Source organism: Bombus bifarius, unplaced genomic scaffold (genome assembly GCF_011952205.1).
Source record: "Bombus bifarius isolate JDL3187 unplaced genomic scaffold, Bbif_JDL3187 scf7180000008286, whole genome shotgun sequence".
Lineage (NCBI taxonomy): Eukaryota > Metazoa > Arthropoda > Insecta > Hymenoptera > Apidae > Bombus > Bombus bifarius.
Window position 1 is genome coordinate 1 of NW_022884569.1, and position 27907 is coordinate 27907.

A 27907-nucleotide genomic window follows, 5' to 3' on the forward strand; every position below is an offset into this window, starting at 1 on the left:
CTTCAAATTGTCCTTCAGGTCGAAGATTGTCCTGTGGTCTTTTGACTTCTGGACGTTCAGCTGTTTTCGGTGTGAAATCGTCCTTAGGACGTCCTTCGAATGGACCTTCCGGTCTCAAATTATCTTGTGGTCTCTTTACCTCTGGACGTTCAGCTATTTTCGGTGAGAAATCATCTTTAGGTCTTCCTTCGAACGGACCCTCTGGTCTCAAATTATCTTCTGGACGTTTCACGTCCGCACGTTCACCTCTGGTTGGTACATAATCATCCTTGGGTCGTCCTTCGAATGGTCCTTCAGGTCTTAAATTATCCTGAGGTCTTCTCACTTCTGGCCTTTCCGCCGTTTTCGGCAAGAAATCATCTTTAGGTCGACCTTCGAACGGCCCTTCCGGTCTCAGATTATCCTCAGGTCTTCTAACCTCTGGTCTTTCACCTCGTTTGGGTGTAAAATCATCTTTTGGACGTCCTTCGAATGGTCCTTCGGGTCTCAAATTGTCCTGTGGCTTCTTCACTTCCGGACGTTCAGCTGTTTTTGGTGTGAAGTCATCCTTTGGACGTCCTTCGAACGGTCCTTCGGGTCTCAGATTATCTTCAGGCCTCTTAACATCAGCTCTTTCGCCTCTGGTTGGCTTGTAATCATCCCTGGGTCTGCCTTCGAAAGGTCCTTCTGGTCTCAAATTATCCTCAGGTCTTCTAACTTCTGGTCTTTCACCTCGTTTGGGTGAAAAATCATCCTTTGGCCGTCCTTCGAATGGTCCTTCGGGTCTCAAATTGTCCTGCGGCCTCTTCACTTCCGGACGTTCAGCTGTTTTTGGTGTGAAGTCATCCTTTGGACGTCCTTCGAACGGTCCTTCGGGTCTCAGATTATCTTCAGGCCTCTTAACATCGGCTCTTTCGCCTCTGGTTGGTTTATAATCATCTTTAGGTCTACCTTCGAACGGACCTTCGGGTCTCAAATTATCCTGTGGCCGCCTTACTTCCGGACGTTCAGCAGTTTTTGGTGTAAAGTCATCCTTTGGACGTCCTTCGAACGGTCCTTCTGGTCTCAGATTATCTTCAGGCCTCTTAACATCAGCTCTTTCGCCTCTCGTTGGTTTGTAATCATCCTTGGGTCTGCCTTCGAAAGGTCCTTCTGGTCTCAAATTGTCCTCAGGTCTTCTAACTTCTGGTCTTTCACCTCGTTTGGGTGAAAAATCATCCTTTGGACGTCCTTCGAATGGTCCTTCGGGTCTCAAATTGTCCTGTGGTCTCTTTACTTCCGGACGTTCAGCTATTTTTGGTGAGAAATCATCCTTCGGACGCCCTTCGAACGGTCCTTCGGGTCTCAGATTATCTTCAGGCCTCTTAACATCAACTCTTTCGCCTCTGGTTGGTTTGTAATCGTCTTTAGGTCGACCTTCGAACGGTCCTTCCGGTCTCAAATTATCCTCAGGTCTTCTAACCTCTGGTCTTTCACCTCGCTTCGGTGAAAAATCATCCTTTGGACGTCCTTCGAACGGACCTTCGGGTCTCAAATTGTCCTGTGGCCTCTTCACTTCCGGACGTTCAGCTGTTTTCGGTGTGAAATCATCCTTCGGGCGCCCTTCGAATGGTCCTTCAGGTCGCAAGTTATCCTGAGGCCTCCTTACTTCTGGTCTTTCCGCTGTTTTAGGCATGAAATCATCCTTAGGGCGTCCTTCGAATGGTCCTTCTGGTCTCAAGTTATCCTCGGGTCTCTTAACTTCCGGGCGTTCAGCTGTTTTCGGTGAATAATCGTCTTTTGGACGTCCTTCGAACGGTCCTTCCGGCTTCAAGTTATCCTGTGGTCTCTTCACGTCTGCTCTTTCGCCTCCGGTTGGTTTATAATCGTCTTTCGGTCTTCCTTCGAACGGTCCTTCAGGTCGCAAATTGTCCTTGGGTTTCTGCGGTTCCGGTCTCTTCATTATCTGTGGCACAACGTAGTCGTCCTTAGTATGAGGCACTCCTTCAAACGGTCCTTCTGGTCTCAAATTATCGTCTCGTCTAATCACGGCAGTGCTTCTATAGTCGGTTTGATCGAAACTTTGATACTGTTCCTGAGTCGTTGTGGTGCTTTCCACGATATCGGTCTTGCCATAGAAGCGGTCATCCTCGTCGGTGTAGTCGAGTCGTCGTCGAGGTGTCCTCTCAACTATGTCGTACGTGTGGAAATCCTCTTTATGATGAGAGGTACCCTAAAGCACATTTCGTACTAGATCAGCGATTAGTGTAGAGATAAGAGTAACTGGGACAATGGACTCGCTTTCTGAATATCGTTTTAATACGGAGTAAAGAGAAAGTTAGAACGAGACGAGATAAATCATATTTTTAATAAATATTTGCCAGTTTTTCAATATTTTTTAATTACAAAATTACAATTTCATTTCTTATCAAAGCTGTCAGAGAGTATGACGCGTTTAAATTTTCCATTGAAAGTTAATATACAAATAAAAGATTGTCATCCGTAATTTCCAATTTCCAAAATTACTTACTGTGAATTCACCCTCTCCCACTGTGAGGTTATCCGTACGTTTGATGATCTCGGCACGTTGAACCGTTCGATGATCGACGTATTCGGATCTTGTAGTGGTCGAGTCGATGAATTCACCCTCGACCTTTGTATAGGTGTTGCGACGTACTGGTCTGGGACGTTCACCGGGTGTACCGGTGAACACCAGCTCCGTGGTGGTTGTACCTGCACATACAAGTTAAATGTTATGACAATACGAATTAATTATAGTAAAAAGATCTAACTACAATAAGAACGACAAATGATCAAATGATCAAATGAACATATTTATGGTATCTTTAATATTACGTTTCTCGAAATTTCAGATTTGTCTTGAAAAGGTGATCTTCAACGTTCATACAATGTCGGGAGAAATTGCAAGTTTCTATTAAAAAGGAACGGTTTAAACTGATGAAATCGATGTTCTAAATCTCAGTTCGCGCCATATCTTTCTCTATAAAATCAGGAAAAATGTACAGCTATTATTCATAATTGATAAACCAAAAATTTTCGTTATAGTCGTCAAAAAATTTGACCTCGCACGAGTTAAAAAATTTGTTAGAAACGAAGCTCACTGTCGAAGTCTCCTTCCGGTCTGAGATTATCCTGAGGTCGCCTGACAGGCGTTCGATCTCCATATTTCGGGGCTTCTTCCTTCGGTCTTCCAATGAATTCGCCTTCTGGCTTCAAGTTATCCTGCGGCTTTTTCACTGGAGCTTTCTCTCCTTTCGTTGGAGCTTCCTCCCTGGGTCTACCGATGAACTCACCCTCCGGTTTCAGGTTATCCTGCGGTTTCCTTACCGGTGCTCTCTCGCCCCTTGTCACCACATAGTCTGTTCGCCTCTCTCCGATGAATTCTCCTTCCATCCGAAGATGGTCTTCGTGGTGGTACACGGTCTGCCTGTCGACGTGTTTCTCATCGAATTCCTCGCGATAGGAAGTCACCGCGTGGACGGGGCCATCTCGAGGAATCTCAAGGTGATCTTGTGGCAGATTGTGCGGACAGCGATGTCGTCTGAAAAATTCCAACATCGACCATGATATAGAAAAGTTAGAAGAATTCGTTGCACGTCGTAGCTCGATGGAATATGGTGAAAATATCATGATACGATCGTTGGCACATTGATGAACCAGTAACTCGACATTTTTTAATTTTGCCCCAACCAAATCAGGTGGCTGTGCTTTCACTTTGCAACCAATAACATATATAGCTACTATAATAAAATATGAATTTGAAATGGACGTGTGTCGAATTATGTATTTCAATACGGCTAAATAGACCAAGTCTGTTCGATATAATTCTCCCATATGGCGCAAAGATATTATCTAACGATAAATTATAATCGGTGAATTTTTAGAAATTCCGTTTGAAAAACCAGAGTATCTTTCCATTGAATTATCTTAACTGATCGTTACATCTGTTGACTTACGGATTTATTGCTGCTACGTGACTTAGGTCTGCTGCGCAGGATTTGCAAACATCTACGTGGAAAATTTTTAATGAAAATATTTATAGAATGTCCCGTAATTTTAACGAACAAAGAGAAAAATAATTAATTGTCCCGTGAAACTGAAATCCTTGCCAAGTGTAACGACTAATCTCTCGTCAGTAGGGAATCCTAATTGGACATCGAGCCTGATTTCAACGTGGCTCGCGAATATTCATGCACCTCGGCCGTGCTAGATTACCAGCGTTGGCCCATTGATAAACTGGCTGGTATTGCAGTCGTGAACGTCACCGTAGTCACGCACGTGATCATTGTCGTACTAGCACGAGTTGCATGTTTCTTGTTCACGACCGCTTCGTTAGATTCCGTGTACATAGTTCATCGGGCTAAGTAATTGAAATACGCTTCGAATCGAATCCACGTTCCTATCCATCAGATTACTCGTTCATCACCGTTGGTCGGCAAAAAAATGTATAAATCCCCGTGCCATTATCGAACCGTGCTTTGTCTCTTGTACGTACGATCGTTCCATGCGATCAATCGAACATTATGGAAATGTCAACCTTGATAGAACCTTTTGTATCCTGTCCCGTTTCAGACACGCGTGTTTACCAGTCCAAGTCTCACGCCACACACAAGTCCACATCCGATTAATTACATTCATGTTGTGTTAATAGCGGATTGCTGTAAGACGCGGCTGGTTTGGTTCAACGTCCTCAGACGAGTTTCTCAATGCGTTAAGTGCCGTGGAGGTCATTCGTATTAGATTAGTCTATGACGCCGTTTAAATCGTCACATCGGTGACACTTTTATACCGTTCCTAAAATTTCTACTACTCTGTACGTTATAAACGTTAACGTACAATAATAATATCGAAATGACGATTGTAAAATAGGAAATGCGATGTAACGCGTTTAAACAATTTTATTCTGTTTATTGGGATACACATTGGCATTTCGATCCTTTTAGAATCGAATTTTTTGAATAGTCCTGTGTTCGGAGAATTAGAAATTTTAGCAATAATACGAATATGTCGTGTACGTTTCGATTTTCTGTAACCAATGTATTTTTTGTCTACTCGGCGTAAATACTTTTCGAAATTGTAGTTTGCAATTGCAATAATAGATCGAAACGAGACATCGTGCATCGAAATGAACATACGGCATACGATATTGAATGTGTAAATGTAATTAATCGATACATTTAAGGGGAACAAATGAAAATTATGTTTCCTATTAGCGAAATTTCGCATGATTTTCGACCAATTTCATCAGTTCATGTAACTAACCGAACATGATTCGATAATATTTATTGTTTCAGAACACCGTATTTGGTAATTAACGAGCGAAGGAAATATCGACATCGTTCGACGTTCGCGCAACGATACAGCAATCTCCATGTCAATTAAGGCGGGCGTAGCTTGTCAAAATGCCAACGCACGTTCCTCTTTCCAACCCCCTGGCGTGCGTTTAATATCGATGACAGACTGACGCGGTGCGTAACACAATCAACGATTAAAAATGTATAACATTGAACATCATAAATGCACCTTGATGCGCGATCGTTCCGAAAATGCTAACGTTTAATCGTACGAAATGCTTCTACTCCAGATTCTTTCTATTTTCATAGAACACCGTACGATCTTCAACTTTTACACGGGCAAGAAAAATGCTGCTGTTATTCGACAAGCTTAGAGGTAAGTTCGAAGCTTCGATATTGATAATTTTAGCATAAACTTCAACGTGGAAAATACTAATTATACGAAATAATACGCGTCACGTAAAAATAACATAAAATGAGAATTCGGAGCGGCTTTCCCACGCTTTGGCTACAAAATACAGAAACATTTAAAAGAAACGCAGAAAAGCGTGCACAAGATTGGACACACTAAGGTTAATTAGAACTGAAAACATTTTATTAACGTGTTAAAGTAAGTACACGCCGGTGCAAAGGCTTTATCTATTCAGTTTCGCGGCAGGCCATTTGGAAATTGGAAACCTGTCAAAGAGAGATTTCGCAAGCATCCTGCTCGCGATTCACCGCACGTATCCGATGCGTTCGAATGCATCGGCTTTGCAAAAGATAAAAAAAACGGAGGAAAAACAGAAAAAAGATGGAAGGAACACACAGGAGGCGCGCGTGCGCGCGCCAAATTTCGATGCAAAACGATGGTTTATCCGAGGTTGTATCGTGCCTTTAAAGTTTCCTTCAGACCAGTCTCATTGCTTGAACTCGAACGACTTGAAATCAAACGGCCTGAGTAATAAGACCGAGTATGGAAACTCGATGAAATATTTTATTTGCTTTTGCATTCCGGCCGAATTAGTTAACTTCGAGCAATTTGAAACCACTTTCAGCGTGAACCTGTTACGTATTTCGCTCGCTCGAAATATGAATTCCAAGTTTCAAGTGAAATTCAAGTCCTTCCAACTACTCAGCTTTATATTTCTTTTATATTTGTATTATATATAGTTTCGTATTTATTGATACTGGTTCCCTGACAAATTTTCGAAGTAACTGTTATTTTCGATTCGCTACATATAACAGGTTTTTATTATTATTATATAACCATTATTTTTATTATAATGAAGTACGAATAGAAATACATTTATAATCGTAGTATTAACGTTTAGCATTCATTCGTAACCACTTCCTTCCAAGTTAAATTATTTAATCTCAGACTGCTACAATAGAATTCAAGTAAATTGACTAATCGTAACAGGATGCTGGATTTGAAAAGAAAGAGAGAGAGAGAGAGATGCAATTGCCGCGTAATTTCTTACTCAATGAGATAAAAGAATCACGCAAACGGGATTTCTTTTGCCAGGATTCGATTCGATATAACCAGCTTCCAATTAATCCTGACAACACCTCGGAGAATAATGAGCACCGAATAATCATCGCGGCTTTCTGTTTTAATGGGTTGGAGCGCGTGCACACACGCTAATCGCCACACAGTCCGCATAAAATTGAATATCGATTAAAATGGATCGTCGATAATCGCGGTTCGCGTTTGCTAATTTTATCGATTCGACGCGCAATCACTTTGAATTGGTACAGCCTACACTCCTGTTTCTATTAATAACAATAATAAATCGTTTTCGTATGTTTGACGATATTCTACGCATCTAGAACTTTAAGAAAATTATTCGAATATGAATATTCGAGGACTGGAATATCTCAAACCATCGAACAGCGGATGAAAATTGTAACATTTCTTACTGCGTCATATTATTAACTAGCCTTTGATCTATATCGTTGGGTATTTCATTTTCTTTTTAATATCAAAACATACGTATAATAACAGTCATACGTATAATAACGATCATCGATCATTTCCATCGCGCCGAACATGAAACACCAACCGATTATAAAATATCTGAAAAATAAATATTTTAATGGGACAATAGCAGTGAAGCGTTTAAAAAAGCCAATCTGCATTATTAACTGTGCAGAGCAATTTTCATATTTTTCTATGGGCAACCACGGCCGAAATTCGTACTTTGTGTAGGTGTGTCACCAGGAAACTCTTAATACAGTACAAAAAAACACGATGATATCATGGCCCATTGAAGTTAACACGATAATCTTTTTCCGTCAGAATGCGGTTGAAGGCTTAATTATTACGAATCGAACGTGTAATAGATACTGTTGGTATTCGCGATATTCCACAGGCAATATCAGGTACAAGAAATCATCGTTGCGGAAGACTATCACTGGCTAGCAATCGAAGCTACTCTCTCGATCATAAGCGCTCAACCAATTTTCCCCGATCTCGCGGTTGCATTCGGTTCGATCCGGGTCAAGCGTTTCGATCTAGCGAGAACCAAGATTACATTTATCGGGTGCAATTTACCGCACGCCCAGACCGATCTTGTTTACGTTCACGGAGAACAAATATTAAAGCGTGCCGCGTCACCAAACTTTGGCGAGAGTTTGGCCATGCAATAAGCAAATTGTTTTTCAGAAATACAAGAGGATCGAGAACTAACGACGTTGGTGGAAAAAGGGCCCGTGAAATAAGAATTAACCCTTTGCACTGCTATATCGAGTGTGACTCGACATCAGTTTTTATCTCAGGAGCTCCTTTGTCGAGTCCCTCTCGACGTTCTTTCAGTCGCTTTTTTTGTGAAACGTGCGACCAAGAAAACCAGGATTGCATCCTGGAAATTGTTTCAAGACATATCATACACTTAAAAACTACAAAATACAACGACAGTGTGAATAAAACTGGTATATAAGTGAATTTGTTTCTTCCTTTATTTATTTAAATTGTCTTATTTTTTGGTTAAAGTGAATTTCAAATAAAACACTTAATAGCGTTGGGAGCTGCTGATAACGAAATTGAAATAAAATTTGGAGTGCAAAGGTTTAGATAGGGCGATGGATCGAGTAGATCATGTTGCGAGTTTTGAGTCTAATCTTTGGATATTAACCATGTTTGATTCGATGGATGTAATGGTTTTTAAACGACTTTGATCTTTTTATATTTGTAAAATAAACGAGATAATAATTTAAAGATAATTTAAAGACTGGAAAATATATTTGTTTACTATTGTATATCATACAGTTGTGGATCATAGACCTCTCTTTTATACTCTTTCTTATTCTTTTACGTCAAATTTACGTCAAATGAGACAACGGATGCTTTGTTATTCGTAAACATTCGTTAGAAAATTTCGTTTGATTCGTTAGCGAACTTGTTAACGTTGCATGAAATTTTACTAATAACATTAATTTAATTCTGCGAGAGAACATAGCGGCAAAGTGACAGGATTGGAAAAATAGTGCGAGCTGGTCGCGTGCAAAACGCTTAAGCTGTGCTCGAAAAACATTAAAATATAACGTGATAAATTAAATAAATTGATCAACTCCAAAACATCGTTTACCATTTACTCTACATTTTACAACGTACAAGTGAATATCTCTAATATATTCCATACTTATCCATTACCATTTATTTTACCATTTATATCTCTGTAAACGCGTTAAACACCGACAGTTCGTAATATTCATTTGATAAATGACTTAGGAATACACTTTTTTTTATCTCTATCCTTCGCTTTTCGACTGATTTATTATGAGAATAATTCTAAACGAAGGCAACTGACTTGACCCAATTGGTACCGTCTTTCTGCCGCGTGATTTCTGATCGTCCTTGACTCGATTAAAGTTCGACTCGGTCGCGAGAAACTGCTTTCGACATCATTGTCATCCGGTTTTCAATCACCTTCCACGTATTCTATGTATGGTAAAACGTAACTTATCGGCTACGCGCATCGATATCCTTGATTTTTGGCTGAACAATGGATATCCTTGGAGGATCGCGATGAACCGCGCCAGTTGTCCCAAAGCTGATCACCTTAAATTTGTATCGCGATCACCTTGTTATGGGAGGACGCGGCACGTTTTTCGAATAAGGAAGAAGAGAGAACAGCCGATCGCGATTGGCTAGAAACAAGCTCCCATAGAAGGGCTTGTCTGCTGTCCCACTTTTAAGCGGCGCGTACACGCGCCTGTTCCCTTCATATGCATACGAGCTGTTTCATAATACGATCAAGGTTCTCCAGGTTATAACGTACTGGAACACGCCAGATTATCATCATCGAATTCGAAAGAACGTCCGCAGCAAAGGTACCGTTGACGTCCTATTCGAATTTTGTCGTATACCGTTGGAATATCGTCGTGACAGGCGTTTAAGATTTGTTCATATCGGTCAAGCAAAATTACAAGCAATTCGGAATGACTCTTGACCAATTCGGGCTTGTTAAACGTTATTTGGACCAGTCGTGTTACTTAAATTTAAGCTCGTGTTCGTATGATTCGAGTAATTTGGACGCAAGCTCGAATTGAAGGAGCGAAACGACTCTTACAATCGTTTTTTAAAACGTCGTGTGGATCCATTGCGGCATGAGCGAGACGTTATACAATACGTTCGGATGTCTCCAAAAATGTTGACGATGATCATGGTGACGATGATAAGAGCTCGATGTAAGGCAATGGATTTCGCGGAGCAAAGAGTCGAGAACGGCCGTGATCGATAGAGCAAACGGCTAGTAATTCGCTGGACGATTCGCGCGAATAACAATTCCACCTTCCACGAAGTAGATTTTAATTTGGGAAAAATGGCAGATGATGCTAATAGATCGGATGTTCTTCCGTCTTAACTTTCTTCGCGTGACGCGGATGTGATGAGATTTTGCGTCAAAAATTTATAGTTAGTTGAACGAAACGACTAAGCTGAATTGCGACGTGCAACGACGCGACGTTAATTAGAGTTTTTATCGGTGCCTGGCCTTCATTTATAGAAGCTGAAAACGCTGAAAAAACAGCTCGCTCGGACGAATAGCATCGGGAAAGATTCAAATCGTTGCAAATGTTCGCGTTAATTTGCATCTTCAACCTCGTCACGTTTTGTATTCCGATGTCGTTAACTTGGCTTGAAACTAGGTCACGTCGCAATGTTCAACCGAAACGAACGTTCCTCGGATGAAATAAATTTATTCGTGAGTTCTTTGTTTCAGCGCTGTCGTGCTTTGATATTGAGACTTCAATGCCATTTTGCTAATTTTGCTATTTTTGCTACTGCAAGTTCGAAATATAAAATTAAAAATTGAAAGGTTCGTAAGAAATACGATGCTTATTCGCGTTTGTCTTTCTCCAGAAGACCAAACGACCACCGCAGCATCTTTTAATTTCGTTTAATAGAATTCAACGCTTTTAAACAAAATATTCGCCATACCACCATGCCTCAACTTGGAAATGTCAAATCTTGAAATTTAAAGATTAAAAGATTGAAATCCAAATATAGAAATTTTGAAATTAAAAATTCTCACCCGCAGGTGCAGAGTTCGCAGATACATTGCTCCTTCAGAGGGATCTTGGACAGTATGTAGTTGGGTAGTTTTCCGGGCTGAACATCGTCCTCCTCGAGGGAGTCAGGCGTCTGATCTCCTCTCTTCGGCTTGTCATCAAATCTCTCCGGTTTATCCTCCGGTCGGCTCGGTTTTCCAGCGGCTGGCCTTTCATCGGGTTTCCCAGGTCCCTTTGGTTGCTCATCGGGTTGCGTCGGTTTGCTGGCGCCTGGCACCGTTTCATCGGCACGTGGTACCTTGCCAGGTCTTTCCTCGGGGCGACTTGGTTTCCCTGCCGCGGGCACTGGTTTTCTTGTCGGGGATACATAGTCACGAACTTTTCCTGGAGTCTGTGGCCTGGCGCCAGTATATCTGGAACCAAATATTTGGAAAGTTTAACAAGTTTCACTTTGCTATTTTGCGAGGAAATTTCAAACTTTCATTTGTCTCTTTCTTGACAAATTTAATTGGAAAAGAAGAGTTGACCGCGAGGTTACGAAATTGTCATATTTTGTATCGACTTTAAAGAAAATTCTAATCAAAGAAGCAATACATAGTGGAAGTTGAATGGAAGAAAAATTTAAATGTGAAAAATGTATAAAATGCATATAATACAGAAAAATATACGAAAGTGAAGTATTACATTTAATATTTAAACGATGAAAAACGTCTCTATCATTAGCTTCTATTTCTTCACTGGTACGAATAAAAATCTGAATTTGCGTAAACGTCCGTAGTTCAACGATCACGCTCAAAGAAATACGTTTCTTCGTTTATACGCAATCTAACAAGCGATATGTATAATATCGATTTTGGGAAGTGTCCTATGAGCAATTCGTCGTTTTGCACCAAGTTCCCCCGATCTGCTCCCTATAAAACAGCCAAGTATACACTCGAGCTGGCAATTTATAGAATACTCGAAGCTTCTACGCTGCTCGACTTTAATTAAAATCAGTTTGAAATTTCAATATTTGCCAAGCCAACGTCGTTTTCTATGCCTATCGACTGCTTCGAGTCGATGCTGCCCCAGCACCCTCAAAAGACGAAGCAATTTCAACACGCTCGAATAACCTATTTTCTAGCTAACTTCTAAATCTGTATACCAACCTTTCCCCGGGACTCTGTTCTCGTTGCGGAGGTCGGCTCGGCTTCCCAGCTGCTGGAATCGGTTTTGGTCGATCTTCTTCCCGCAGTCCAGGGATTCCTCGCGGATAACCAGGTCGTTCCGGCGATCCTTTCTGCGGAGTATCAGCTGGAGATTTGGGAGTCGAGGTGGTGAATCTGTCGAACCTGGTGTCATCAACGACATCCCGCGCTACCATACTAGTCACCTGCTCGTTGTCGATGAATTCGGTCGTTGACTTGGTGACATCTCTCTGCAAACACGTTAGAACGGATCACGTTAGAGAGGGTTACAGAACGAAACGCGTGAGATTAAGTCTTTAACGTAACGCGAGACGAGTTAACTCGTCATCTCTTGGATACATGATCTCTTGGATGCAACAACTTCTTTATTCATACACAGGCTCGTAAACGTACTCGAACGGTTTCACGCAAAACTTTTATGAACATATTATGTACGTCATACGATACCTTTTAGAGTTTCGTTAGCGTCGTAACGAGACACGAGCGTCGCGATTCTATTAGTAAAATTTCAAACTAGTCTGAAAATGAATATGCACAGACGACGTTTTAGCCATGGCAGGTTTCTTATCAAGCGTACACGTTATAGCAACCTGGCAAAACATACGGCTACGATATTTTCTGTTCACTGTTACACCGGTCAAGATGATAACACAGTTTCATCGTAAACACGATTCAGTGGATGCCGAAGAGGCGTTCAACAGATCCAGCAGAACACGCGCAGCTGGTTTTAGAATCGCGGTCCCTCGAATATGTCTTCGTGGTTCACCGAGAAGAGTACTCACTGTGTCGTCGTCGGAGAAAGGTCGATGAAGTTAGAAACGTTATTAGCGAGAGCTGACGTTGAATTCAATTAATTCAAGTGGCTGTGTGCAGTTAATATAACCATAGATGACTCTCTGCGAGAAGATTATACCAGGAAGTCACCTAGTCTGCCTGTGTTCGCCAAGCGAAGGTAAATTAGAGCGTATCGTAATGTTATTAGTCTGAGTGTCACTCTATCTAATGGGTAGTCCATTTCAAACTTAACGGAATACACGAACTTCTAAAGTTAAATTGCATAATGTTTTTAAACGCGTACGAACATTTATGAATCTTGAGCGGTTCCGTTGCTTTTAGCCTGGAACAGCCTCGGAAGCTAAATAAATTTCCCCGGAGCAATTTCGTTGCGCTTTGTCAAGGAACTCGGCCCTTCGTCACGCGTCTCCGACGCTGCAGACAATTACCGGAGGATTCCGCTAATCAAAACGGTTATCACCTTACTAATTACAACTACTTTCACGGCTGGCTCAAAGCAACCGCGTTATTCGTCAAATGGATCGTAGCGACTGTTCTCTCGCGCTATCTTTTGTCGCGCTAATATCTCGCTTAATCATTAACTATTTTACGACGATCATCACAACAGCATTTCACAGAGAATTCACGGTAATGACAACGAAAGGAACATTCGCTTGATGTTAATCGCTGTTTTGATTGAAATTTCACAGCATGTTTAGAACAGGACATAGCATGGTATCATAATGTTATCCTCAGGATTAAGGATTGGACGTGATACGAACGACAGAACGAACGCACGAAGTAGAAAATTGTTGGACTTGAGAGTACCGAAGGTAAATACGAAACTGCTTGAATTTTTTAGACTTTCGAACTTTTCCATTTCTATAAACGTTTCACATAGCAACAGTTCTCAAACTATAAACTAAACGACACGGGCTTTGCACTTGGAATTAAACAAGAACTTTTGTACTTTGAGATATTTGAACTTTAAGAACTCTACGAAACGCTAGAACTTTAGAACTCTGTACTAGTCGAGCGTTACACATATTAAGTATTAACAAATTTAATTCGTTTGTTAAATATCCGGCTTCGCGAACCGTGTAGAAGTCTTAACGCACCGAAGATAGAATTAACAGGGTAGCAATTAATTCACACGTAACGGAAAATCGCTACGTTATTTGATCACGATTGAAGATTCACGACACGAAGAGCACCTTGTTCGACCGATATCTACGATTTATGCAGCTGAAGTACGTTCGTTTGGATTCGCTGGAACGTAACCTTTTGTTTGACTTCCGCCCCGCACCGATCATTTCCGATTAAATAAACGAATTGCGATTTAAACCGATGTTATACCAGAACGCTGTCGATCTTTTTGTAGGACTTTTAACGACGTTAACGAAACGAGTTTGGAAATTATCGTTTCTATCTCTTTTTCTCTTTCGCTTCAGCGTGGACCAAACGTTTGCACAGAATGATATTTGTTGGATAGGCTAAGGATAGAGTCATTCGAGTTAAAAGAATATTTGAAGTAGGCTAAGTAATTTGTAAATCGCCAAATTTGATTATGAGGAATTCTGAACGATTTACATTTGTAAAAGGACTATTTAACTCGTTATTAGTGACGTGATAAACGATGAAATATGTCCTGTAACAGGCAGCTCAGCGACCCTTCCCTTTCTACGAGCAATTCCTATTCATCGAAAGACAAGTTTGTTCAACTAATGTTAATAATCTCAGTTGTGACTATCGCAATTCTACTACTACTAGTAGACTAGTAGTAGTACTAGTTTATTTCAGCAAGTTATTTCGCCGTTCATTCTATTAGTTCATATACCTATGAGCCGTTTATTCTAAAAGCGATGTAAGTCCATTTTCCTTTGTCGTGAAATACCAATGTGTTTGCATTTCCATTGAGTGAAAGATCCTGATCTACTTACTTTGCCTAGTTTCCTACGGTGTTTCGATAGATGTAAATTCATCGTAAAAATTCTCTTCTCAAGATAAATAAATAATAAATACCTTCTCCCTGATTCGAAACAACTTTATCATAGGATTATTCGACTTATCTTCTCATTTTTCCTTTTTTTTTTTTTATTTCTTCTTATTGCACCTAAGGTAGATATTTTTCCATTCTTTGCTTATTACGTCAAATGGTGTTTCGCAATATATCACAAAATTTGATTATTCTATGCAAAGTTTAAGATTGAGTTTTAAGATGTTGATAGTTCGATTATTCAAATAACTATATCTTATCGTGGACCCTACACTGTTTGAAACATGCAGCGACTGCGACATAACAAATGGTATCTGGTCGTTTCCTCAGAGACGAGGCAGCTTGAGGGAACGAAAGATGAAAATCGCAGAGGAAGAGGCGATAATTGAAAGTCAGACGGTCACGGTTTATGACGCGATTTCGCAGTAGGTTGGGCGGAAATCGATAATAGGAATGCCAGCTCGTATTCTATTCCATTGTTCGTTAAATACCGACATTAAACGAACTGCAAAATACCATAGTTGTGTACTTAGATTAAAAATGACGACGCGACGACGCTTACCTAAACGGAATTCAGGTAACGCGAGAACGGAACAGATGGCGTTTATGCACACGTCTGCATCGTATCGCATAGCCCGAGCTACTTTTGTACCCTGCACCTACTTCTTCGAGGATTCGGTTTCCTCGTTCATAGACATCGAAGGTGTCCTTATAACAGCTGAATAGCCAGGCGCGCGTGAAATGCTCCAAAACAGATTTACGTTTCAAGCATTTGCACGCTGAGATTCCGTTCTTGACGAAATCTCTTCCTAGAAGATATTGGAGGAAATTAGAGTACCGAAACTACAGTATTGAAATCGTTTAACGTTTTAGCAGTCAAAATCATAGAGGAAATCGATTAATCGATGAAAATTTTACATTCCTACGAGATAATGAGAATGTTTTGTAAAAACAACTACAAATGTATAATTTTGTGAAAATAAATTGCGAGGGTTGTAGAAGGAACGTGATAAATTAAGAATCACATGTTGAAATTGACAATCCTTTGGGTTAGATTAAATTAAAAAATTTTTAGTAAATTAAAAGCAAAGTTGAGGGAAGGTTATGTTACTAAGGTTTCAACTAAAAAGTCAAATAGAATTACCACAAATAGCCGCTGTCTAAATAACACGAAGAAAAAGTTAGAATGAATTTCGACAGAGCAGTCTTACGGTAGAATCACTTGGAAACGAAAAATTGTTCACGAATTTTCAGCAAACGCTCGGCGCTACGAAAGCCGGCATTGTTCAAGGGTATGCTGTATAATTAGTTCTCGAACCAATTGTCGTCGATTCCACAGCGTTAGAGGTATTCTGCCATTATTCGGTGACACAACGGAGGTCACACATAACCTGGAGGATCGTGTATCGACCTCCGTGTGCACGACGCGCGACAAGCTCGCTAAAATCGCTCGTTGAATTATTTAATGCCACGCAACGAACAATCGCGCGTTCGGCGAAATTCACGGGAATGGCTATCGCCTTTCACCATCCATGCCACCGAAAACGATTCAACCTAACAAACAGGACAACCTAGTTATCTGAAAAATGAAAAATCCTCGTTGAGAAGTAAACGATATATTTACGATAAGTATGAACGTGTTGCATTCGTATGAAATTTTCTGTCCCTAAGACAGATTTCCACAATCAAGCATTTTCTTCTTAATTGCGTGACTATTGTATAGTCGAAGATATAAATACGTAGCCGACAGCCTCTGTAGCTTTGAAATAGCTTCACGTACACCTCTTTTCGGTTCGTTAGCGTTGATCATTGTACTTGGCAGGCACGTTCGTTCGGCTTAACGTTGTAATTCGATAACAAGGCAAGTAACATTCGCTAATAACGTAAAGCGGTCCCTGTGTGCCACTTTTCGGCCGTAGGTTCGTAACAAAAAGAACTTTTGTCGTTTATCGGGTCAATTTTCAACGATTTTCATAGGGGAGCCCTGAACGACCCGCACGATAATCATCGTCATCATTCTATTCGTTCTAATCATTGTGACGAACGATCGTGTAATTAAATAAAACACGAACAACAAACGCGTACACTGGCTAATCGTGTAGCTATATGATGGAATTAAGAAATTAACAAAAACAGAAGTTAAATCAGTTTAGATTTTCGGAGGCTCGTGACGAGTTTTCCTGTCGAAAGCTCTTTGCAACTTTCCAGATAGTAACGTGTTAAGCGAACGAGTACAGCGTGAAGCAAACTCGTAGCAACAGCACGAGTCGAGGGAACACGATTATGCGAGTTTGTGTATACGCCAACTAAAGCGTGCCTGGATGTAGGCAAAATACACCACACCGTCAGCGGCTGTTTGCACGTTGAACAATCGAAAACAGGGCTCCTTGCACCTACTTTCAGAAGGACACCTGTCGTCACGCGACGAGAAATTCTGTACCATGTTTGAGATGAACACTAGGTTATTTCCAGAGCCAAGATACAGCGATTACGTGTAAAATATTCAGAATATACTCTCGATAATTTTCAACGAACGAAACGAATTTCTACGTAGATCCGACTTCTTCAGGTATGCTCATAAGAATGCGATATTTCACAAAAATCGGCCGGTCTACTTATTACAAATACCGAGTCCTAGTCGTCGTCGAACATTACCAATTGTATCGTGAAATGGCAATCTTCCATGCACGAAACATAACTAGTGACAAAATTAGACGAAAAACAACAATACGTTGGAGCAGTTCTTAATACCAGACGTTAAGAATACAATGAAACTGTTCGACTACAAGCTCTTTGCTTATTGCGGAGCCAATTTATTTGCTAAGATCTTTTGTCACGGCGTACACAACAAACAAATTTGATAAGAAATAGAAAACAGATCACCGTTAGAAGGTTTCGAAAATTCTATTGTCGTTTACAGTAGCTCGAGTGCGGTATTCTTGATCTGTAATACACCAAGAGATAATCGACTCAGACGAATCTATCCTGCAAGTATTATTAATAATACCTCGACATGTGGTCGCGTAAATTTCCTAACAGATCGAATGACCATGGTCTACGATAGAGAATATCGTTGCTCTAATGTAGTTTCTTAGGTGGTCCGAAAAAGCCCATTTATAGCGACGCGGATCGTTCCATGATGAAAAAGAAAGCCGAAGGCTCGAAATTGGCGTCATTAAATCGGTCAGAGTCAGAGCGGAGCGTGCATGCAATTAACTCCAGTGTTCTCGTTAAAGACGCTCAAAGAGTCCGGTTTCGATTGTTACGTTAATTGGATGGAAAAGAAAATAAAAGGTTCGCCGTGAGCGGCGGTTGAATTTCGCTCGGCGTATGTATACCTGTTGAATTTACCCTGCTTGCTGCCACGATGGAAGAAATTGATATTCACAGGGATATGCGTGTATGTGTGTGTGTGTGTGTGTGTGTGAAGAGAGAACCGAGTGCCAAGTATTTCATCGACCACCACGAGACCTCGAAACCGATGTCACGGCTACCAAACGAATCAACGCTATCGATAGAATCTATCTCCACGTAACTAGACTTCCATATCGATTATTCTATGAACCATAAAGCGACATACAGTGTGGCTGACGGAAGTATTTGAACGCCAATAGAATATTTTTATGTAAATAGATAAATGCTAATTTGAAAAATTAAATGGGATCTGTAAATTCATTTGTAACAGGATCTTGTACAAATTATTATTACCTAGCAATATTTTTAAGATTATCTTGTGACTATATCGTCCTGTCAATCTCGAAAAATTTAATCCGGTTGCAATCCCCGAACATTTATATCTCAATCTCGCTATCATTTTGGCAAAAATAAAGAAAAGATTTTCTACTTTTCTACGTCAAAATTGAGAAGAGAAATTTTATGCGTACGGTAATAATTTTGTTATATCTTCGTCGAACTTAAGATATGGTTTAACGTTAGAAAGATGGAAAAATTACGAGATATCATGACTGAAAGACGACAGAGATTGCTACTATTTATTTATGTTATATAAGGTATTTTCGTGACCTGCGTCTATTTGCAGCACATCTGTTTTGATATCCAACTTTATCAGTATAATCATAGTAATCACATGTCATTATCTGCTAATGAAGTTACAAGAAGTTTAGTACTATACGCATAATGTATCCATAAAAGTTTTCTATAATAAGACGTTCAATTGCTTTCGTGGATCGTTATATATCCCAAAACCATTCTAAACGTTCTTCTGCACGGCGCACGAAAAATTTCATCGAAAAATACGGTGTTTTACGAAAAATCAGGTCGATAAGACGATCCAAAATAAGATTCTCTTTATCGTCTTGCTGAAGACTGGAGATTGCGCGTTCACAAAGTTTCAATCCACTTTGCCAAGATCAGTTTCGTCAGCTTTTTCTCTCGTAGCGAGAATTTCTCGCATCGCATGCAAACTACAGGCCGTTTTTTAATTTTCGATACTTTCTAACCTTTTTGTTTCCCTTCTTCTTCTTTTAACGCGTGTTTCTAATCGAAGATCAACCGTTATATTTTTCGAATACTCATACACCGTGAGCTTAAATTGGCGGTATGGTATAAGTGAAATGAGAGAAATTCTATGGCTCAAAATAAGACGAAAATTAGGAATAACGAAATTACATGTACATATCGTGTGTATTATATAAAATATTTTGAAATTTCATTAATACTGTAGCGAGACACGACTTTCGCGATCATATGGATCAAATTCGAAATTAATCTGAAAATAAATGCAGCAGCTACAAGTTACAAGATTGAAAGAAAAAAATTAGTATACGGCTATTTTAAACGTAACAATAAGTATTAAAAATGGTCCCACTGAATATCGAAGCATGTACTAAAATAATGTAGCTTCTACCTATATTCTCAAACTTCTTTCAAGCTTCATCGTATTCGTGATAATTATCGGGTTTCGTTAGAGTGCGAGTGGAATTTCAAAATGTTTCTTATAACGCACGTTATTATACAATTATAATATATATAATATAATCATAGTTCGTAATATTATATTATTACTCTCATCATCATAGTTGAAATCTATCTCGAAATAATTAAATATAATTAACGCTGTAAGTAGTCTCATTAAATACATCGACGTTAATTAATGTAACTGTTAATTTACTTAAGTATGTATGTAAATTTTACGGACTCTATGTTATAGTAACGAATATCTAATCTTGTAACTCTCATTTCTCTTATCTCAACATTTATTTTACGTTTTCAGGTACTGAACTATTCGATTTATTTTAAACTTTGTTAATATAATTATGACACTCGGATCTCAGTACTAATGAAATTAAAAATTATTTTACATAACATGCATAACATACTGATAAAATAGTTTCGTCAGCTTCTGTACATCACGAAGCAAATTAGATCTAGGCTCTTTAAACAAAAATCATATATTTCTCTCCACGAATGAATGTTGCTGCACGCGTGAATACCGATTACGTGAAATAAATGAAAAACATAAAAATAATCGAAGAGTACAACATGATTTTACTTGATGCCTGAAAGGATATCTTTATGTGCTGTTACACGATGCAAATGGACGTTCGCAAATCTAACGATCTGTGCACGATGTTTGCATTTAGTGGCGCGAATGCTCATAAATTTTACAGCTAGATTCTCATTTGATAATGTGTTACTGAAAAACTGGCATTATCAACCTAAGCAAGGTTACACGAGCAGGTACGGGATATGTTCTTGGAATTCCATTCGTTATACGCAGGCTAGAGCTCGTAAACGATGACATCATTCACGTTTGGGCATTGATAATTCAACGCAATCGAAATGTTCTGCTTCGATTATACAGGAATGTTGTTAAGCACTGGTGAATACGTTACTTATCTGTCTATGCGTAAAATGTTGAATCATGTGACAGGCGATCATGACTATTCAATATAGAAGCAAGTAAGAAGAACCGAGATGATTGTGGCGTGAAATACAATTGGTTCCGCGTTTAACGGCCGATGACATCACTTCCAAAGTTGGTCATTGTGTTTCACGGTGATTGTTTGTTACGTATCGCGTGTGTTCGTCAAAGGCTATCGCAGGTGATTAAGATACACGCGATCACAATGTATAATGTACATTAACGTTCAAAAGTATTCGGATTCTTCGATCATTACGAAGAAAGCGGAAAAACACACGTTCAGTTTCAACATCAAATAATTCAGAAACACGATCCATTGACAATATATTGAATGTTAAAACAGTTCCCCTATAAAAAACAAACAAAATCGAGAAATGTCATCCCTGCGAAGACTATCATCTTCGTATTGAACTTGGTCCCATTATTAATCGCAATCGTTTTCATAACATGTAACAACTGTGTTGTTCGTTGGAGGCGCTCGAGGAAAGGAACGAAACGCGAGACGAAGGAACCGGGTCAAAGGTTGGCAAACCAGTTAAACGACGAGCGTGACGAATTGACGGACAGATCGAGGTTCGCAAACGTGGAACTCGGTCGGTCGATCAGAGTTTAAAACGAAGCGAAAATCGAGATGAGATCACTTCCAAACTTGGCCACGTTCGATACCAATTATTATCGCTTTACATATGCTCGATTGAAGTCGATAGCAGGTGATTGCAATTGCGTGCACGCGGCATACGTCACTTGGTATTCCGTTGCCTCTTATTAGCCAAATGCACGAACAGATATATTCATACTCGTTTCATCGCGGTATTACTCGATTGAGTTAATAACTGTTTACTGCCGTGGAGTTTGAAATTGTCGTGTTGTGAACGTAACTCGCCTCGGGGATTGCAGCGCTTGAAAGTGCTCCGAGCAAGAAAATCATTATGCGGCTGGTTCCTGCATCAGGCTAAACGTTCACCAGCCCGCGAACGGAAATATTTACGGTGTGTCGCGAATGTCGCAATGAAAACGAAATCACGGTGTTTCGATTAAGTGCTGTCGGTGGAAGAAGTGAGGCTGTAAAATTGATTGAGCGTTCAAATTTACGTCATTTAAGACAGACAGAAAGTATTCTAACAATTATAGAAATTATTAGGCTGATTTCACATTTGACCGATATCATACGATGGTCATGCGTCATTACGACTTTAATAAAATTTCAGAAAGTTTCGTATAACGCATATAACATATTCGTAAAAATTTTACATGGTATATCATGTATATAGTAAAATATATTATTGCCATGTTTTTTAATAGATAATTTAAATTTATAATTTAGTAATTCTATAAAAAGATAGTTAACGTTATTTCTAGCTACAAATTGATCATTAGTTTAGACACTTCGATGCAATTCACGTACTATAAATTCACCCAAGTGTTCGAATACGTTCAAGTACATACTACATTAACCAGATGACGAAATAAACGATTAGTCGGAACGTCGAAACAGTTGTTCATTTTCATTAGAAAATGTTATTTAGTAATGAGTTGGACTACGTGTCGTGAGATAAAGTAAATCGTATATCGCGTCGTGCAAGTCGTTCGACGCTGTTATTGGTGTTAATTGAAACGCAAGCAAGATTTATCGGCAAAGACGTAAATGTTTTCGACGCGTTCCGTGATTGCAGAGGACGCTGTATAACGTGGTACTATAATTAGTCATGAGGAGAGACACTGCATGAAACATAGATACAATTCTTTTTTCCATATTTTTTAACACTGCAACTGTCCTTCGAGACAGAACAGCCTTTTGCATGTATGTCGAGGAATATCGATAACATAAAATGGAACAAGCACGTTACTGTAAACCAGCGCATATCGTCTTACGAAAGAAGAATCGTTATGAAACATCGTGAATACGAAGCATCGCGATATTTTGGCAATTGGAATTGTAAAAAGAGTTTCAACTTTTTCGCATTGCAGATTGACCCTGTATCAAGCATTCTCCTCGTTCTCCATGTTTCTCTCGGTGGTTCTGCTGGATCGCTAGGTTACGTCAACTTTATTTTTAACCGAATAACGCGCGAGAACCTACGACCTTCGCCTGGTTTGGAAGTGAAAGTACTCGACGAACTTCTTCCGCGACTGTCTTTGTATTTATTTTATTTCCCTTGAAAGATCGGTAACTCGATTATATCATTGGCTACACTATGCTGAACTCACGCATTCTACTGATATTTATTTACAGAGAAAACTCAGCCAATAAAATTCTTTTCCTATTCGTGAACTTCAGTACTTGAAAGAACTAGAAAGATCCTCCTTCTTACCGTTATCCTTCCTTATTTGATTCTCTGATTTACTCATACCTTGCTACTACAGTAGAATCTCAATTATCCAAACTATGTAACCACGACACATGAGCAGTCTTGATAATTCATTTTTATCGAATACAGCGTCATGAAGGGGGAATATCTAAAGATTCGTTTCTATCTAACGATATCTGTAACTATGGAAATACTTGCTAAAAGTATGGTAAATTTCCATTATGAAATCATAATTGTTAATGACCGAAAACATTTACACAGTATCGATGCTCTGGTAATCAATCATTCGTTCATTCATTAATCAATGTCCTGATAATCAAAGTTCTACTCTACGACGATTTATCGTACTCTTATATGACCATTATTTCATCTTTACGTACTATGATTTAAACCAAGTTTTACGCAAGATCTTGATTTCATAAAAGTACAAGGAAGCATCGTTTAAATGAAACGCGATTATCTTTTGAAGAACAATCTCCGCCATTCTATTTCCTTCCTTAACAAACCAAAGGATTGACTAATAGTTACACGTCGTTACTCACCACATCTTTACGCGTGTCCGTTGTAAATTCGCTGATGACACGTTCCTCTAACACGTTGCGAACGTCCTGCACCGAGGTGAACGACGACTGATCGATTACGTAAGAAGATTTCTGAACTATATCAATATCCATGACATCCTTCCTGGTGTCCGTCACATCATGTTTCACGACTGAAATTTTCGTGGTATCATCTTTCGGCACGACAGAACTTGGTCTGTCTTTAGGTTCATCTCTTGTAGGAGATTCTCTTGGTCTCTTTTTTTCGTCTACTGGTTCCTTCTGTTGGTCAGTCGGTTTCTTTTTCTGGTCTTGTGGTTTCTCATACACAAACGAACCATCCCAAGTTGACGCGCCTGGCTTAGTCGGTCTCATAGATCTATCCACCGGACTTTTCTCAGGACTCTTAGGACGTCTTTCAGGAGACTTTCTCCCGTCTTCAGGATGTTTTCCAGATGGTGATCGAGGAACCTCTCTTCGAAGTTCTCTTTCGGTATCTGCAGTGCGTTTTTTATCGTCGATTTCATGAAATATCGTTGTAGAGACCTTGGACGAATCAAGAACTTCGGAATCTGAAGCCAGAGTTCGTTCAAGCGTCGTCGACGTGACAAATTCAGAAGTCTCCATTGTAGTGTCCGATAAAGTGATAGATTTTTCAGTGAGATAAGTCGGTTTCTTATCTTCTGGCAATTTTCCATTATCTACTGGCGACGTTCGAATGGGAGCTCGTTCATCGGTAGGACGACGTGAAACGTCTGTCGATGGTTTCTTATCGGTAGGCTTTTTTGCTGGTTTTTCGTAAACAAACGAACCATCCCACGTTGAAGCACCTGGTTTGGACGGTCTAAAAGAACTGTCGGTTTTACTGGGGCTCTTAGGACGTTTGTCAGGCGACTTGGAGTCTTCTGGTTGCAACCCTTTATGTTCCAACGCTTTCTTCTCGGGACTCTTAGATCTATCTTCGATCGTCACAGATTTCTGTATCGTCGTTGGGACGCCATTACGAACAATTACTGTCTCTACGGAACTCGTGGAGTAATCCACGTTCGACGAATCGGTATAACTCTCGTGTGTGGTAGACTGTTCCAATACAATGGAATTGCTATAAACTTCTGAACTAGTGGATACTTGCTGAGAAGTATCACGAATATCCAAAGTGGTATCACTGATGTGCTTTCTCGATTTCGGTATTGGACTTTCTCTTGGTTCAGGTCGAATTTTATCTGCCGGTCTATCAACGGATTCTCTGCTAGACGGTCTTTTCGTTTCTGGCGATTTCTCCATGACGAAAGTTCCATCCCAGGTCGACGAACCAGGCTTGGTAAGCCTGGTATCTCTTCCTTTAGGTGTCTTGTCGGGAGTTTCTGGTCTACTCGATGTTCTGCTCGATGGACGATCTTGACGAACAGGTTGCACATCGTAAACAATCGTCTCGTGTACGGAAGATAAACTAGAATCTTTAACATCGGTGAAACTCTGTTGACTCGATGAATGTTCGACTACGTAAGCCGTTGATGAAATTTCCGCCTCGTTTATCGAATTGTCCTCTGTAACGTCGCGAATGATGATGGAATCGGTCGGTCTTCGGCTATCCAGCTTTCGACGTTCATGAACTTGCGGCTTTTCGTAAACGAAACTGCCATCCCAAGTGGATTGACCAGGTTTGTAACATCGCGAAATAGTGTCACGGGTAACTGATTTTTCTGGAGTTGATCGTCGAGGAGAACCTCCATCTCCGGAATCTTCTTCTATAATTATTTCAGAAACAGAGGTCACCTTTTCGCTAGTTTTTTTCTTCTCGTCGGTGGATGTAGCGTATTCCACGACGTACGAAGACGAAACAGACTCTGACATACTGGAGATATTCTGCTCCTCCGTGACGTCTTGGACATCCACGGAATCGTGTCTTTTCGCGCTCGTTCTGACCACAGTTTTGTCACTCGATAATTTCTTACCGCCATCCTGTGGCTTTTCGTATACGAATTGTCCGTTCCACGTTGAATCACCGGGTCTCGTAATTTTTTCTCCTCTACTAGACGACGATCTGTCTCTTAATAGCTCTGTTTTACTAACAGGTTTTCCATCGATGTAAATTTCCTCTGTGACATCTTTGCGTTCTTCCGAAATGAACCTCGAAGAGTCCGTGCCGCCTTGTACCACGTGGACAACGTTCGAAGATTTCTTTTCGTAAGATCCGTCAGAACTTTTCTCCTTGAAATCCGTTCTCTGTGTTGATTCTATAACATTATCGCCACCAGTATGATGAAAGACAGAAGCATCTGACACGTTTCTTTTTCTCGGTTCTGGTGTTTTTTCGACCATAAAAGTACCGTCCCACGTAGACTCTCCAGGTTTCGTGTATCGAGTCGAACCTTTCGAGTGTGCTTCCGTCGTAACTTGCCTCTGTCCTCCGGCAAAATCGATCGTATCCTCAGAAACATGTTCGTGAATGTCGCGACCGATCGAGTTAACGTTTCGATCAAAACTTTCGATGTTAGTCGAGCTAGAACGACCCTCGTCGATGATAATTTTCGAGTCCTGTATTACCGTCGACGATGAACGCTGATCGATAAACGAACTCTCAGAGATTTCAATGCTCGACATGCTCTCTTGTACATTATCGGTGTTAACTTTGGACACCAAGCGATCTATTTTTGCCTTGTCGAGACTGTCCCGGTCTGTTCGAGACGTATCGACGTTTCTCGAGACGTCCTTGTCTTTAGCCGGACTTTCGCTAATAAACGTGCCATCCCACGTAGACTGGCCGGGTTTGTTGCACCGCGTGACAACGTCGCTAATTTTGTCCGCTTTTACGCTGCTCTTCGCGGTGCTTTCGCTAACAGTGGCGTTGGAGGAAGAATCGAGGATGACCTTGTTACTGGCAATTCTGACATCATCCGTATGTTTAACTCGACCTACGTCCGAGGGTACGACCGTGGTCTCCTTGTCAATGATGCGACTCTGAGTGGCTGTTACTCTACCGTTGTCATCGAGTTTTTCACCTGATTCGTGGATTCTCGAGATATTCGCGAACGTTTTTCCATCCTTGGTTGTCTCTTCGTACGTTTCTTTACTGGCTTGTTTGCTTTCGTACGATTTTGATGACGTATGTATTCTGGGAGCGTGATCACCGTTCACGATACCGTTGGAAGACGTCGTCTTTGATAGCTGATCGTAATAATCTCCCATCGAAGACGATGTTTCTACGACCATCGAAGAGGATATAGATTTCTGAATAGTTTCTGCTCGAGACTCGCTACGACTCTCGGACGATCTACTAACTTGCTCCAACGTTTCTCCTCGATGTCCATCCGAACGTACCTCGACGTCCTTAACATTTTGTGGACTGTCACGAACAGTTTTTCCCTGTTTAACAGACTGCATCTGTTCTTGCGCTATAAAGTCCTGAGAACTCTTACCCGTTCTATATGTAGACGTACTTTGACCAACAGTCTGAGGAGCAGACTCGATCACCTTAATTACGTTACCCTTGGAATCCATGATAACCTCGCGACTCGCGCTGGTTACCTCGACGACGCTGCTCCTAGATTCGCTCTCCATAATCTGTGTCGCTTCCTCGACCATGCTCGTCGACGATACCATCTCGACCGTCTCAACGGTCGTCATATCCGAGGAACTGGAAGAAGTCGTGGCGACTTCCTTCGAGCTCCCCTTGCTCTTTCCACTCGTCTTCTTGTGTATAGTCATTTTAACTCACTTCTATTCACAATCGTATACCAATCTTTCATGCGAGTGCAACAACACGAAGTAACGATACAAAGGGCAAACTCGCGTCGCGCACCGAAACCGTAGGAAAATAGACAAAAACCAAGAACTATCCGTATGTTTACTTTCTATCACGATAGGAAACACGCGACTCGGCGATCACTCGAGCCGGACTGAAGCTTCACTACGACCGGCCCAGTTTGCAAACTCGTTTCTCTTCGTCCCTCAACGCTCGCTCTATTATATCGTGTATATCAACGATTATACACACTCTTCGCCTTTTCCACTGTGTCTCTTTGTTTCTTGTTCTCTGCGTGTCTCGGTATAACGTATACGTGTGTTAAATCTGCGTGTCTCGGTGCAGAACGCGCCGTTAGAATGGTAAACGCGGGAGAAAAGATTCGTTTTGATGTTCACGGTCCGGTACCGCGAGTCGATGTGGCATCGACGATGGCTCGCTGGCCCTAGTGACCACACCATACACCGTTGCTCTCCGTCACTACCATTGCCACGACGTACGCGAACCACGACTCTTTTGCCTGGAGAACGCCGATCCGGCCTCCCTACTTTTCTCTCGTATGTCGCCCGGCGTGGGATGTTACCGCGTATTCGCTCGTGTCTCGCGTCCGTGTGCGTGCACACGATCCTTCTAGCCGATTCTTATTGTGTACCGTTCTCGAGTGAGTTGGCGAGATACAACTCTTCCTCTCTTCTTCTTCTTCCCAA

General features: G+C 40.7%; 1 protein-coding gene and 1 long non-coding RNA gene across 3 annotated transcripts; one reads left to right on the forward strand and one right to left on the reverse strand.

Moving 5' to 3' along the window:
- Window positions 1-4: 4 nt before the first annotated feature.
- On the reverse strand, window positions 5-27756 carry LOC117212259 (titin-like; the record flags this gene model as incomplete). Its single annotated transcript, XM_033456888.1, has 6 exons — window positions 23459-27756; window positions 11915-12183; window positions 10790-11179; window positions 3081-3520; window positions 2489-2691; window positions 5-2191 (listed from the first exon to the last, which is right to left on the reverse strand). Coding segments are annotated over exons 1-6 (7194 nt in total), but the record flags the coding sequence as incomplete, so codon positions are not given.
- Window positions 20979-22882, forward strand: LOC117212196. 2 transcript variants are annotated; one of them, XR_004488417.1, is made up of 3 exons: window positions 20979-21720; window positions 22281-22504; window positions 22576-22882. It is a non-coding gene; the product is annotated as an uncharacterized LOC117212196 (long non-coding RNA). The 2 variants fall into 2 exon arrangements; XR_004488416.1 differs by lacking the exon at window positions 20979-21720 and having other exon boundaries at window positions 21771-22504.
- Window positions 27757-27907: the final 151 nt, after the last annotated feature.